At 36.9% G+C, this 14393-nt stretch overlaps 1 protein-coding gene across 3 annotated transcripts; it reads left to right on the top strand.

Moving 5' to 3' along the window:
* Nucleotides 1-1593: 1593 nt before the first annotated feature.
* Nucleotides 1594-14066, top strand: clcc1 (chloride channel CLIC-like 1). 3 transcript variants are annotated; one of them, XM_084117224.1, is made up of 11 exons: nt 1594-2217; nt 3627-3743; nt 3959-4069; nt 4149-4373; nt 4460-4600; nt 5340-5439; nt 5667-5764; nt 6629-6775; nt 6854-7402; nt 13355-13428; nt 13555-14066. In XM_084117224.1, the coding sequence occupies exons 1-10, from the start codon at nt 2047-2049 to the stop codon at nt 13412-13414; spliced, it is 1719 nt and encodes a 572-aa protein (XP_083973350.1). In that variant the 5' UTR covers nt 1594-2046; the 3' UTR covers nt 13415-13428; nt 13555-14066. The 3 variants fall into 3 exon arrangements, with proteins under 3 accessions (XP_083973350.1, XP_083973348.1, XP_083973349.1); XM_084117222.1 differs by lacking the exon at nt 13355-13428 and adding an exon at nt 13166-13219 and having other exon boundaries at nt 13555-13774; XM_084117223.1 differs by lacking the exon at nt 13355-13428.
* Nucleotides 14067-14393: the final 327 nt, after the last annotated feature.

Raw genomic sequence — 14393 nt, 5'->3', positions numbered from 1 at the left:
CAAAGAAATTAATTAAAAGTGAACTTGCTTGTGTTTTACTCTTGAAGTAAGTACGATATGTCCGTAGCTACACAGAATCTTGGACTTATACCCTTGATAGTGAGTGTTTTACATGGACATGGACATGTAGGCTAGTGCAGTGGTTCTCAACTCCAGTCCTCGGGACCCACTGCTCTGCACATTTTGTATGTCTCTCTTATCTGACACACTCAGTTCAGTTCATGGAGTCTCTCTTAACGAGCTGATGATCTGATTCAGGTGTGTTAAATAAGGGAGACATACAAAATGTGCAGAGCAGTGGGTCCCGAGGACTGGAGTTGAGAACCACTGGGCTAGTGTTCATGTAAGGCTCAGTTAAAATTTAAAAAGCATATATTAAGCAACCCTTTCCCTCACTTTTCATTTTTTGTTCATTGACCATTTCCATCTTTCTATGGAAGCTTGTTTCCGCCACAGAATAAAACATTTTAAAAGATAATTGCTTTTTATCTCACAATTGCGAGTTTACATCTCGCAATTCTGACTTTATTTCTCAGAATTGCGAGATATACAAGTCAGAATTGGCTGAAATAAAGTCGCAATTGCGTGTGATAAAGTCAGAATTGCGTGAAATAAAGTCGCAATTGCGTCTTATAGGCCTAAAGTCAGAATTCTGACTTTTTTTCTCGTAATTGCGACTTTATATCACGCAATTCTGACTTTATAACACATAATTGCGACTTTATATCTCGCAATACTGATATATTTTCTCAAAATTGTGAGATATAAACTCACAATTGTGAGATATAAAGTCCAATTCTAAGGGGGAAAAAAGACGGACTTTTTTTTTTTTTACCTCAATAGTTTATATCTCACAATTCTGACTTTATAACACGCAATTGCGACTTTATATCATGCAATTCTGACTTTATAGCTCCTAATTGCGAATTATAAAGTCAGAATTGCGTGATATAAAGTCGCAATTGCGAGAAAAAAAGTCAGAATTCTGACTTTATAAGACGCAATTGCGACCTTATTTCACGCAATTCTGACTTTATATCTCGCAGTTCTGACTTTATAATACGCAATTGCGACTTTATTTCACGCAATTCTGACTTTATATCTCACAATTCTGACTTTATAACACGCAATTGCGACTTTATATCATGCAATTCTGACTTTATATCTTTTTGATATAAAATAAAACGCAATTATCTTTTAAAATGTTTTATTCTGTGGCGGAAACAAGCTTCCATATCTTTCTCTTCCTAACTGTCACATAAAGTTGATTTATAATGTTCTAGTGCTTTAATTGTCACTGATAACGTGTAGTCTTAATCCAAAAAACGAGATGCATGATGCAGACAAAACGATAAAGTGATTTAATAAACATCAAGAACAAGAAACACTACATACCTTAACACTGACGACGCAGAGCCATGAATTGAGAAACAGAGGGCTTAAATACACAGAGACAGCTGGTCAACGAAGCAGTGACACCCACTGCAAAAGTCCAACGGAGGAGGAGACCGACGAAACCCAGAAGGAGTTGATAAGAGGGAAACAAATTGTATAGTGGTGAAGAATGAATGTTACATATAACGCTGTCCACCTGGGGGCGATGAGTGACACTTCAGCTCTTGGCGTTACACTAAAGAAGAAACTTCTTCAAGACTCCACATAGATATGAGTATTTAGAATCCGTATTGGATTTTTTTTAACAATTGCGATTATGAATCTATGCGTGTATTCTATGTGGCAGTAAATGACAGCTCTCTTCCAGCGTGTAAGGCCATGGTGTAGGCTAAGGAAATGTTTGCCTAGGCTAGTGCGATCGATTTTTCTACAAGTATTCCATTATTTTGTTCTATTTAGCCATCATTGGGTAACTTTTAGCCGGCCGATAGATGCATTTAGTACATGTAGGATAGATAAACGGGTGATCTGGATAACATGTAGTAAAATAAAATATCCCAGAAAGCTGAATCTGAACTTACATTTTTAAGAATCTATCAGTAGTTTTACCATTAAGTCTGAGTTTTCTCATGGTCTGTTCCAGTTGGGATTATGAAGTTGCCAAGCTGTTCGTCGTTTAGATTCTGGAGTTTCTTTATTTTCTGTAGTCTGTTTGTTAATGCAAATGCAAATATCCACCAGGATGATGATGATGCATGGATCGATCCATTTGACATGATCAACTACGACCCAACGACAAAGCGCATGAGAAAACCCACAGAGGTAAACAAAAAAACAAAAAACTTAATTAACGTTACCGTATTACAGTGCTTGCAGGGAATTTAAATACTTAATCAAATTTCCCCCCTGTAAAAATAGACTCATTTTAAACTTTAAATCGTAAATATCACCACAATGTGGCACATATTTTAAGATTTTACGAACTTATCGTTGATTTAAAATTTAAAGTGGAAATGAAGCAGTCAGTCAAGTTTACATTATTTAGTAAAATGATTTCCACTTTAATAAATAAAATGTACAAACACGATTAATGTGACCATTTGAAAGAAAAAGGGATGTTTTGTTATGGCTTTTGGAGCACGGGCGCCGCCATCTTGCAGTGCCACATTTTTGACTGACTGCTTCATTTCCACTTTAAAGGGGTAGCTCGCCCAAAAATGAAATTTCCGTCATTTATTACCCAGCTAACAAAATATGTTCTTAGAACGTTTTAACGAACTATGAATGTTCGAAACGTCCGGCTTTTCATTTCATTTTATCATTTTGCAAACGTTATGGGAATGTTTTGAATTTTCTGAAACAATTAGGTTAACATTCAAAACTCCTAAGCGAACGTCCAACGTTTCAGGAAAAAAAAAAAGATCTTTGTTTTTGTGCTAACGTTTGGGGACCTTATTTAAGACAAGAGTGAACATTCTATTAACGTTACTGGAAGAATGTTTGTTCATAACTTTGAGAGAACCATGTCAAAACGTTAGCTCAAGTTCTGAGAACGTTCCTGTTAGCTTGGTACCCACCATGCCGTTCTAATGAAGGTGTTCTAAAAACCTTTCTTTTTCAGACCACGAAAGGATAAATTCTTTAGGGAAAATCCTTGACCTTGGCCCTTGGTCTGCTGTCCACATTGCACGTTTATTAATATGTATTTTATTGGCCAGTTAAATCCCCCTGTTTCAAAATAACTTGTGGACGAATTGTCCCCCCCCCCTTTTTTTTGTTAATGTGGTTCACAAATCTGACAATTTTATTATCATTTTTTGCAAATTGACACAAGCGATTCTTGTGTCCACTACTCTCACAAGCAAAAAGGTCCATTGTCTATTGTCAATAGTGTAGCAATGAAGTGCAGCTCACCCAGAAATTACTTTTCAAACCAAGCAGCTTTCTGTTGGGCAATGTGGCAAATTCACCTGAGCAACTTTGTGAAATCCACAACAAATTAGCTGATAACGGTTAATGTGACTGTACCTCGGTTACTTGATTAAATAATTTCTTATAGACAGTTTGATTTACAGTGAGCCGTGGCTGAACAGCTGAACTATCATTATTCTGACATGTTGGCAAAGTGTGATTCATATAAGGTCTTGCAAGTACTGTCATTTTATGCAGGAAATTCAAATACTGTATACATCACATCCTAACAATTTCTATGAATTTTTAATGTTTCACAGTCTGCCAGTTACCAGAATGTGCCAACCAAGAGAAGGGAATTCAGCTCAGAGTCCTGTGATGTGCCACAATCTGATGCATCTGAGTGCAACAATAAACTAGAGATTTTGCAGAAAGAGGTGACAAATATCGAAATACACCTGTTTAGAACATTTATTCATTTAGACCTTGCTAACAAAATGGTTCTGCCATGATGTTTGGACATGGTACACAATGGTTTTATCATGGTATTTTTGAAGCAATGAAGACTATACTGTACCATGGTACTAATTGTCATCCAACACTTTTTTGAATGACTGAAAAATATTATTTCTCGCTGCTACCTCTGTTTTAGTTTGATGAACTCAAAAACAAGGGAACTGCAACCTCTTCAAAGCCAGTATGTCTTCCAGTATTCAAACGATTCCTTTCCAAGCTCCTTAAAGAAACTTCAAAACTTGGCCTGGTATGTGACTTTGTTTTCATCACAACATTACTCTGCATTGGTTAAGGTTTTACAACTTTTGCTGTTTTAAAATCTTTAGCCTGATGATGTAAAAACAGCCATGCACTATGACGCCATGGTGAAGCTGTCCAAGCAATCGCTGGCAGAGATCCAGAAGCTTTTGAACGAAGAAAACGACTGGACCACTGGAGCCATGGATGAGGCGCTCAGTCAAATTCTGGTCAAATTCAAACGCCACAACCATGAAGCCTGGAAATGGCGTTTCGAAGACACGTTTTATGTGGATGCTGATACAGCCCTGAGGGTCAGTTTTTGTATAAGCCTTTCAGAGATAAACAAACTAATTGTATTAATATTAATAAATGAATATGTGCTGTATTTTGTCCACAGGTTTCTTTGATTGTTCTGATTGTCGTAGCCGTTATCTGCACTGAACTCTGGTCTGTGGTGTCCTGGTTTGTCCAGTTCAGGAGAATGTTTGCTGTTTGCTTTTTTATTAGCTTGATCTGGAATTGGTTCCATCTTTATATGGTAATCATTTTTGCACAAAATACTGTTGAGTGTCATTTTTGCTAAACCGGTATTCGACAGTTGAAAATAGCTTTGTTTCCATCCACCTATTTTTATGCACATTTTGGAATATGGCATGACAAAAACATTGGATGCAAATGAATCAATTCTAAAACATGCGCTCAATTGAGGCATTGATACGTTTTTTATTTGATAAGAAGACATGGGCATAAACTGCGATATAAATCCCTCGATGCACAATAAAAAACTCTTTGACTTTGCCTCAACAGTGGATGTGATTGGAGAACTGAACTAACCAGCGGATCAGTTTCATCGCACAGCATCTCAAATGTTGCTTTGATTATTCTAAAATGCCCGAGCTTAAAGGGATAGTTCACCCAAAAATAAAAATTAGGTGTATATGACATTCTTCTTTCAGACGGAGTTCTATTAAAAATAAAATGTCCTGGCTCTTCCAAGCTTTATAATGGGATTGAATGGGTATCTTTTTTTGGAAGTCCATCAAAGTGCATCCATCCGTGATTAAAGTGCTCCACACTGCTCTGGTGGGTTAATAAAGGCCTTCTGAAGTGAAGCGTTGCGTTCGTGTAAGAAAAATATCCATATTTAAAACTTTATCGACTAAAATAACTAACTTCCGGCAGACGGCCATAGTTAAATTCACAACTTTAGATGGAAACATAGCTATTGAAGGGAATAAAATGGGTGTGTGTGTTAAAAAACATTTCCTCTTGGCTAGGTTGCCTTTGCGGAACACAAGAAGAAGATTGTGGATGTGGAGAACTTCAATGGCAAATGTACGGGGGTGAAGGAACTGGACTGGAAGGACAGTTTATCAGGTGAGGTGCTTCCTGTTAAAGGGATATGTTACTCAAAATTTTTATTATTTATTCACTTTTGTCATTCCAAATTAATTTGATATGGAACATAAATGTAGAATTTTGAAGAACCTACACATAGATATTTTCAAGCTTCAAAAAGAACAAAAATGCAATTTTTAAATGACACGAAGTTGAGTAAATAATGACTAATAGGGATGAACTGTTGTAACTCCTTATTGATTTAGAGTGGTACAGACGGACATGGACTCTTCAAGATGATCCTTGCAAAATGTATTACGAGGTCCTATTGGTGAACCCCATTTTGCATGTGCCTCCAACAAAGGTTTGTATCTTTTAATTTCCAATGACTGAAATTTGAATGACTATAATGGATATTGTTGATACCGAAAAATATTGTTATGGTTGATTTCTGACTAATCAGATGATCATTTTTGAAGCTTGTATATTGAATGTAAAATCTGTGTAATTGCAAAAAATAGTACTATAAACAATTTAGATAAATAAAAAACAGATACCTCCACTCTGAACTAAAAAATTGTCACGTTACATAGTTAGTTTCGCTTTTCATTAGTCTTCCTTTGTTCAGTTTTCCCGCTTCTCATTTGTTTATAGTCTCGTTTGTGCTCCTACTTAAGTTGTACCCTCACATTCATTCTCTGTTCGGTCTCGTTCACGTTAGATGTGTGTCTCTGCCCTGTCATTGCCTGTTTGGATTAAACTTTGTATTGGAATTATCTTCTTCTGAATCTTTGTCTGTCTGTGTGCTATGCACACATCCTGGTATTGTGACAATAATAAAGTGAAAGTGACGTGAAGGCCAAGAATGGTAAGCCAAATCGGAATTTGTCCTCTGTATTAAACCAATCCAAGTTGGTGCACACACATCAAATCATCATATTAGAATGATTTCTGAAGGATCATGTGACACTGAAGACTGGAGTAATGATGCTGAAAACTCAGCTTTGATCATATTCAAATACAAAACAGTCATTTTACATTGTAATAATGTCACAGTATTACTGTTTGTGCTGTTTTGAGAAGTACTAGAGAGAACATTTTCAATAAATTTTGTTATATTATATTTATTATATTATTTATTCTTGCAGATACCGGTTTGTTCCAAAAGCGGTTATAAGAGATGAAAAAGAAATGCATTAATGCGAATTTTGTGGGGTTTATATTTCAGGCTATCACGGTCACCATAACCAGCTTCATCACAGATCCCTTGAAGCAAATTGGGGAAAGCATCAGTGAGTTCCTGAGAGCGCTGTTGAAGGATCTACCATTCACTCTCCAGATACCTGTGCTGCTTACTATTGCATTAGCCATCTTAGTAAGAGCTGGGAACAGAAAACTTGTTAAATATCTTATTGGTTAAAAAAACATACTAAGTCATCTTTGCTCTTCTCAGGTGTCTATGTATGGAGGTGCTCAGGCAGCTATATATCAAGCAGTACGCTTGCCACGGATGGGCTGGAGAGGGGACCCGCCGCCTCCTGCGGTAGGACAGCGCCAAGCTCCTCAACTAAGGGAGCGTGAGGACGTCTGGGAAGGGGGTGATGCCCTACAGCAACTACAAATACGCCAGGACAATGGCAACAGAGTGAATCAAGCAGGAAACCAACTAAATAGACAGGAGGACAGAAGCATGGAGCTCCGGCAGGATTTATCCGTCTCGCCCAGAGGGACCCAGAGGGTCCGGGTAGAGACTGTACGTGCTGCAGGTAACACGTCCAGGGATGATGAGACTGATTTTCAGCAGCGGACACAGGAGGTGGACCCTAGTACAGAGGAAAATGCAGAGCCTGAAGTGAAAGTTGAGGAAAAGGAGAAAGATGTATCTACCGTGGACAAAAAGGAGCAGAAAGACACACAGAGTCCAGATGGAAGTGAGCCTGTAACCAATGTGCCTTCTCCTCAGATAGATGTGAGAACAGTTGGAGCTAATCAAGGAAATGAGGCAAGTATCATCTGAATTTCAATCCTTATTTAGATGGTTAGTTCACCCTTATAAATAAATGAATATATTAATGAACAAACACACTACTGTTCAAAAGTTTGGGGTTGGGCAAGATTTGTAATGTTCTTGAAAGAAGTCTCTTAGTGTACTTATTTCATCAATAATTTACTCATTTATTTGATTATTTGATCTTTTTCTACTATTTTGCGAGCAAAGATGGAGTTGGTGATAAAGAAAAATCACTTCACATAGAAATATTTCACCCAAAAGGCGAGTCAACAGTATCACACGTTATTTACAAACTTCATAAGAGTTACGCCCATGAAGGAGTCTCAAAACACAGTCAATTATTCCCTGAAAGTGAAAGAGAAAGCAAAAACTCCTTGAGCTTTTGGCAATCCTGACACTGCATGGCGCAATAATTCTCTCAGGCACTATGAGAAATTAATCTACTATCTTAATTTATTGGCTTAATATTTCTCTTGTGGACCATACATTAATGATAGTGAAAGAAAGAAGAATCAATTTTTCTTGTTAAAAAGGTTTTTAGGTCAGTGTTTATTGCTGCTTTTGATTTTCATCCATGACTGATTATTGTGCTGTGTTCGGACCAAAAGACTGTTATTAGGCCTATTTAATTTTATTATTATTATTATTCATTTGTAATTGTATTGATTGAATAAAACGATGCAATTTTCACCTTGGCTCAAACTGTATAAGAATTATGTGTCTCTTTAATAACAAGCACTCTTGACAATTTGTGAATAGATCATCTTACAATTCAATTTTGATGTGGGATATAGTTTTGTAGTCTGTTTTAAAAACATTTTCTTTTAGAAGTCCTCAATCCTCATACACTCGTGTGCAAGTGTGTTGGTGTCGTTCTAAAATTAGGGAAGGGGAAATGAATTGTAGGTGCTAATATTAATTTGATAGCACTAGCCTGATAATAATAATAATAATAATAATAACAATAGTTTAATACATTATTGGGAAAACGACCCAATTAATGTCTTGACATCGTCAAAGGCAATCTTCAATACATGAATCACAATACTCTCTATCGGCACAACCCTATTATCAATGTTCAAAACGGTTTTGTTGCTCAGTATTTTTGTGGAAACCATGTTATTTTTTTCCGGGATTCTTTGATAAGTAAAAAGTTAAAAAGAAAAGCATTTATTTGAAATAGAAATTTTTGTAACATTATAAATATAAGTTCTGTGCCCTTGCTAAATAAAAGTATTAATTATTATTTTTTTTAAATCCTACTGACCCCAAACCTTTGAACAATAGTCTATAATACATGCACTATATGGACAAAAGTATTGGGACATACCTCTTAATGATCGAATTCAGGTGTTTCAGTCAGACCCATTGCTACAGGTGTATAAAATCAAGCACCTAGCCAAACATTTGTGAAAAATGTGTCGTCAGAGAATGTCTAATAAGGGGAGAAGTTTCACTCTCAGTAAACTTCCGGCTTCTGAACTGGTCGCAGTTCCACTCTGGTTCCATATGAGGGCGCTCACAGGACGAGTTCAGAATGAATGGAGGTCTATGGCGCTATACACGTCAAAATCCACTTTTCTCAGGATATAATTTTTTGTCTAGTAATTTGAATGTTGTATTCGAAAGGAGATGCAAAGAAATTACACATTGCTGGGTGTTAGATTTTTTAGAGTCACTTATTTGCTTTAAAAAGTCTTTTAAAATGTCAATGACGTCATACACATTGTACGACCAGAGATACTGCTTTACGGCAGTCCTTCAGTCACTTTGGTGCGTTCGCGCTCTGCACTTTCTTTTCACTCGGGGCATCGACAACACAGCCGACACAGGTAAATACACGTGCTAGAAGAGTTTTTGTTTTGTTTGTTTCTGGTCCGCTTCGGATGCCACGATGCCATCAAGCGGTATCTCTGGTCGTAATCAGTCCTCCACTGACCAATCAGCGTTCATTAGCAGAATGCTAGCGTGTTATGGGCAACAACAACTCAACCTGTAAGAAATCGAAAGGACATAAGTACTCGTTCATTCAACTTTCGACCTATAACCCATGTTGAACTTGCAAAACCTACAATCAAATCTGAGATTTCTCAACAGCAATCGGGTGAAAGAGACACATTTAGCCGTCTAGCCCCATAGACTCCCATTCATTTTGCACTCATGGGCGATCGCCCCCAGTGGAACTCTGGTGGAACTACAACCAAAATTCGGTACAATAGCACTTAATATGGAATGGGCAGGCTCTCCGTAGACGGGCTCTGGTGTTGTTCTGAAGAGCTCAGTGAATTCAAGCATGGTACTGTGATTGGATGCCACCTTTAATAAATCAGTCTGTGAAATTTCATCCCTGCTAAATGTTCCCACGGTCAACTGTTAGTGGAATTATTGAAAAGTGAAAGTGTTTAGGAACAGTAGGAACTCCGCCACAATGCTGAAGACGACATAATCGCAGAGCGGGATCACCGAGTGCTGAGGCACATGGAGTGCAAGAATCGCCAACGCTCTGTTGATTCCGTCAATGAAGATTTTCAAACTTCCACTTCCATTAATATCAGCACAAAAACTGTGCGGCGGGAGCTTCATGGAATGGGTATCCATGGCCGAGCAGCTGCATGCAAGCCTCTCTGAAGCAGTGGAAACGTGTTCTGTGGAGTTACGAATCACACTTCTCTGTTTGACAGGCCGATGGACGAGTCTGGGTTTTCCGGATGGCTGGAGAACGTACCCTGCCTGACTGCATTGTGCCAACTGTAAAGTTTAGTGGAGGAGGGAAAATAACTTCCAGTGAAGGGAAACCTTAAGGCTTCTGCATTGATCTTGGAATAAAAAAAAAATAAAAATAAATAAAAAATAAGTAAAGTTCAATGTGGCTTTAGAAAAGGAAGAAGCACAATGGATTATCTCTTGCTTTTATCAAAAAAGAACATGCAGCGGCTGTTTTCTTCGACCTGGAGAAAGCGTATGACACCACCTGGAAGTTTGGGATTTTAAAGGATTTATATCAACTTGGTTTTACAGGGCACCTACCGATTTTCATTGCCATTTTTTAAATCAGACATTTTAAAGTCAGAGTAGGTAATATCCTATCTGACCCACATAAACAAGAATAACTAGGACTTCCACAAGGAAGCATCATGTCAGTTACTCCTTTTAGTATCAAAATCAATGGCATTGCGAAAGCTATTGGGTCAGATGTCCATTGAAGTGTGTATGTTGATGACATCGGTATCTGCCACAGAGGCGAATGCATGAAAAGCGTTGCACAGAAAATTCAGCCGATAATGAACCAAATGCAGGCCTGATCAGTATCAAAAGCTTTTAAATTTTAAGACAAAAATGGTTTGCATTCATTTTTGCCAGCTACGATCTCTTCATCTTGATCCAGAGATATTCATGGATGGGGAACATATCGGAGTTGTCAAGGAAACCAAATTTCTTGGAATAACCCTTGATAATAAATTAAGTTTTATTCCTCGCATACAAATTTTAAAGGACAAATGTCTCAAAGTCAGGAATATTTACATTTTTTAGCAAAAACAAAATGGGGTGCAGAGAGTGCAGTGCTTCTAAATCTCTACAAGAACCTAATACACTCACGTTTGGATTATGTATAGTATTTGGATCAGCCAGGAAATCACACATCTGACTCCTGGACACTGAAAACAGATGCCTCAAATAAGCCAATACACAGTAAGGCTAAAGACCAATAAAGGAAATCCAGCTCATCATCCTGTTTTCTTAACTCCTCTTACAAGTTTGTACGAACAAAAACTAAGTCATATCCAACCTTTTGGACTATGGTTCAAACCACATTTACAGCATCTCAAATTGGGTCTAAACATACTGGAACAAACACACATCTGTAAAATCCCCCCTTGTAAATAAAAAACAAAACAAAAATACTCTGCCGCAAAGAGGCATTATTAACTTCCAAATTTGCACAGTACCTCCTATGGGTCTAAAAAAAAATCACTACTATATAAATAACAAATGGCAAACCGAGTGGGATTTACGTTCTATGAATAAACTTCATGAAATCAGCCCAAATGTTGAAAGAATAAGTTTCTATCAAATCTCAAACCAATGGGACCCAGACAGAGGTGGACGAAGTACACAACTTCCTTACTTGAGTGAAAGTATAGATACTGCTGGTCAAATATTACTCCGTTACAAGTAAAAGTTGTAAAGACCTATTTTTACTTAAGTAAAAGTACAGAAGTACTCGTTTTTAAAAGTACTTAAGTATCAAAAGTAAAAAGTAAATGTCAATGCATTGTTTTATTATTGTTGCATTGTTGTATGTAATACTTAAAGTACCGTATGCCTCTAAATCTATGCCTGCACACCTACCCTCATATCAATATCAAATTTATTTCTAGAACACAGTTCCAGTAGTGGGATTAAATGTGAGATTGAATAAGTGCTCCCAATAACGTCCACAATGGTTTCGGACACCCAAATGGCTGTTCCCTCAAATATGGCCCTATTTAAAGTTTTTTGGCTTTTAGTATGAATATGTTAACCTTACTGTTATCTATAAGCTAGTGTGCTCCAAAAAAGTGACAAAATTCGCATTTAGAAAACCAAACCCAACGTTGAAAATGAAAATCAGGTTTATGTCTGAATCCAATGTCAGATTGACGTTGATCTCCAACGTTGGACAGACGTTGTATTGTGGTTGAAAATTAAAAACTCGGGTTGACGTCAGAAACCAACATCAGTCGGGTTCTGACGTCAACCCGACTTTTATTTTCAATCAATATCCAACGTAAATCTGATGTCGGGTTCTGATGTCAATCAGGTGCAGGGGTCTGACGTCAACCCGACTTTCATTTCCAACCAAAATGCAACCCCTGCAATCAAAATCATCCACTGACTGATGTTACTTTTTACTCAAGGACCTTGACAGAATTGTAGTGGAGTAAAAAGTACAATATTTGTCTTTCAAATGTAGTGAAGTTAAAGTAAAAAGTTTCCAGAAAAAATAATACTCAAGTAAAGTACAGATACTCAAAAAGTGTACTTAAGTACAGTACTCAAAAAGTGTACTTAAGTACAGTACTCAAAAAGTGTACTTAAGTACAGTACTCAAAAAGTGTACTTAAGTACAGTACTCAAGTAAATGTACTTTGTTACTGTCCACCTCTGGACCCAGATTGTTTATACCAGTTGCAGAATAGGCCATTCCAGGATGACACAAGTTTTTAATACTAGGAGAAAACCAAAATGTTCTTTGTCAAAACTCTATCATTGAAGCATGTTTTATTAGATTGTGCTGGTTATAACCCTGCAAGAAACCTTTTTTATTCATTTAACTCGTTTAAAGAAATTTTTAACAAAGTTACACTAAATATAGTTTTGAGTTTTTAGCAAAAATGAATTGCAAACACCTGATATACTGTAGTTTTACCATAATTTTTCTCAACATGAAAATAGCCACAGAAGCTGGCATGGCGTTAAAAACAAACAAACAGGCCTTCTCATCTAACATCAGTGCCTGACCTGGATGAATGGGCAAAAATTCCCACTGAAACAATCCAAAAGTCTGGAAGCTGTTGTAGCTGGAGAGGGGGACCAACTCCATGTTCATTTTTGTGTATTTAGAATGTAATGTGTGGAATTGGTCAGGTGTTCTTTCACTTTTCTCCATATACTGTACTCATTTAATATAATATATACTGTATATAATATATACACAAATGTTGTAAATATTTCTTACATTATTTTTATGTTCCTTTAATTCAAACATCGCAGCACTTTATGTGCACTATAAGGATATGGGCTGCTCGAAATGACCTCAAGCTGCAGGTTATGTTTCACAAGTTTATCATCGTATGTCTGTCATTACAGCTGAAATTATGATTCTTTGATTATGTGATAATTTATGTTGTGTTGAATGGCCTGTGATTCTGTTGTATTTGTGTTTCTGTTCTTCTATGTTAGGTCAATAGTGCATGTACATGTGTAATATTACATTGTGCTTGTATAGCCCGTCAAACCTGAAGCAACTACATAGGGTACACAACTTATCAAATACATAATATGCCATATCTCACTACTAAACTCATACACTCCATTATATATGTAATGTCTATGTTGTACCTGCATAATTTTGACCAGAAATCTGTTTTTTGTTTGTGCAGGGGGCATTGGCAGAAGTTGCAACTGAAGAGGAAGGTTATTCAAGCTTTAGGAAACCAGTCCAAGAATCAGGGCAATAAAATTAAATTTTTAAAATAAATGCTTAATAAAATAATAAAAAGCCTATTGTTTTTTTGCCAACAATAAGCTGCCTCTTATTTTGATCCCAATAGTATCACTGGTTTTGGACGTTATACTGACATCTACTGGCCGGGATGTATGAAATCTATTCACTATCTGCTGTCGCTTCACACAAAAACTGTTTTTATATTATGTATTGTTTTACTGTCTTTCTCCATTCCATTTAATCCATCTTGGATTAAATCTCAATTATTTTTTGTTCTTATATTATGTTTACTATGTTTTGTAATGTGCCTTGAGCATTGGCTAAAAGCACTGTATAAGGTAAACATTATTATTATCATGATCATTAACTGTGAATTGGATGACATAGAAGATGTCATGCCACCCATGAGGGCGACCCGCTCCATGTAGAATAAAACTTTTTCTCGACGACTAGTGGTTAATAAGTGATATTTCTCAAAAGTGTTGTTAATTCTTTGTGAAACTGCAGTTTCACCTCGTGATCTCAGAAATAAGTTCCAGCTTGGAAGCATTGGTAAAAACTAAAATGACATATTTTTACTTTACCTTGTTCACTTAACTTATTAAAAACAGCGTTTGGTCTGTTTGTGTTTTAAGTTGAGACTCCGTAGTTCTTCAATCGGACCTTTGTGACGTTTTCAAGTCAGTGAGCATTCTGAGCAACTGAAAGAACGTTCTATTTGGTAGAATGAGGTCACGCCCATCGGGAAACCTCCTTGCTCCTGATTGGTCGATG

Source organism: Abramis brama (assembly GCF_963993115.1).
Source record: "Abramis brama genome assembly, chromosome: 6".
Classification (NCBI taxonomy): Eukaryota; Metazoa; Chordata; class Actinopteri; order Cypriniformes; family Leuciscidae; genus Abramis; species Abramis brama.
This window is presented reverse-complemented; position numbering and strand designations above follow the sequence as displayed.

Bases quoted from the DNA above. Each gene is read 5' to 3' on its own strand.
- clcc1 (XM_084117222.1), top strand. From the start codon at position 2,047: ATGAAGTTGCCAAGCTGTTCGTCGTTTAGATTCTGGAGTTTCTTTATT. The intron at 5,765-6,628 runs GTTTGTATCTTT...TTTATATTTCAG, and splicing joins TGCATGTGCCTCCAACAAAG to GCTATCACGGTCACCATAAC. The intron at 13,220-13,554 runs GTTATGTTTCAC...TTGTTTGTGCAG, and splicing joins GAAATGACCTCAAGCTGCAG to GGGGCATTGGCAGAAGTTGC.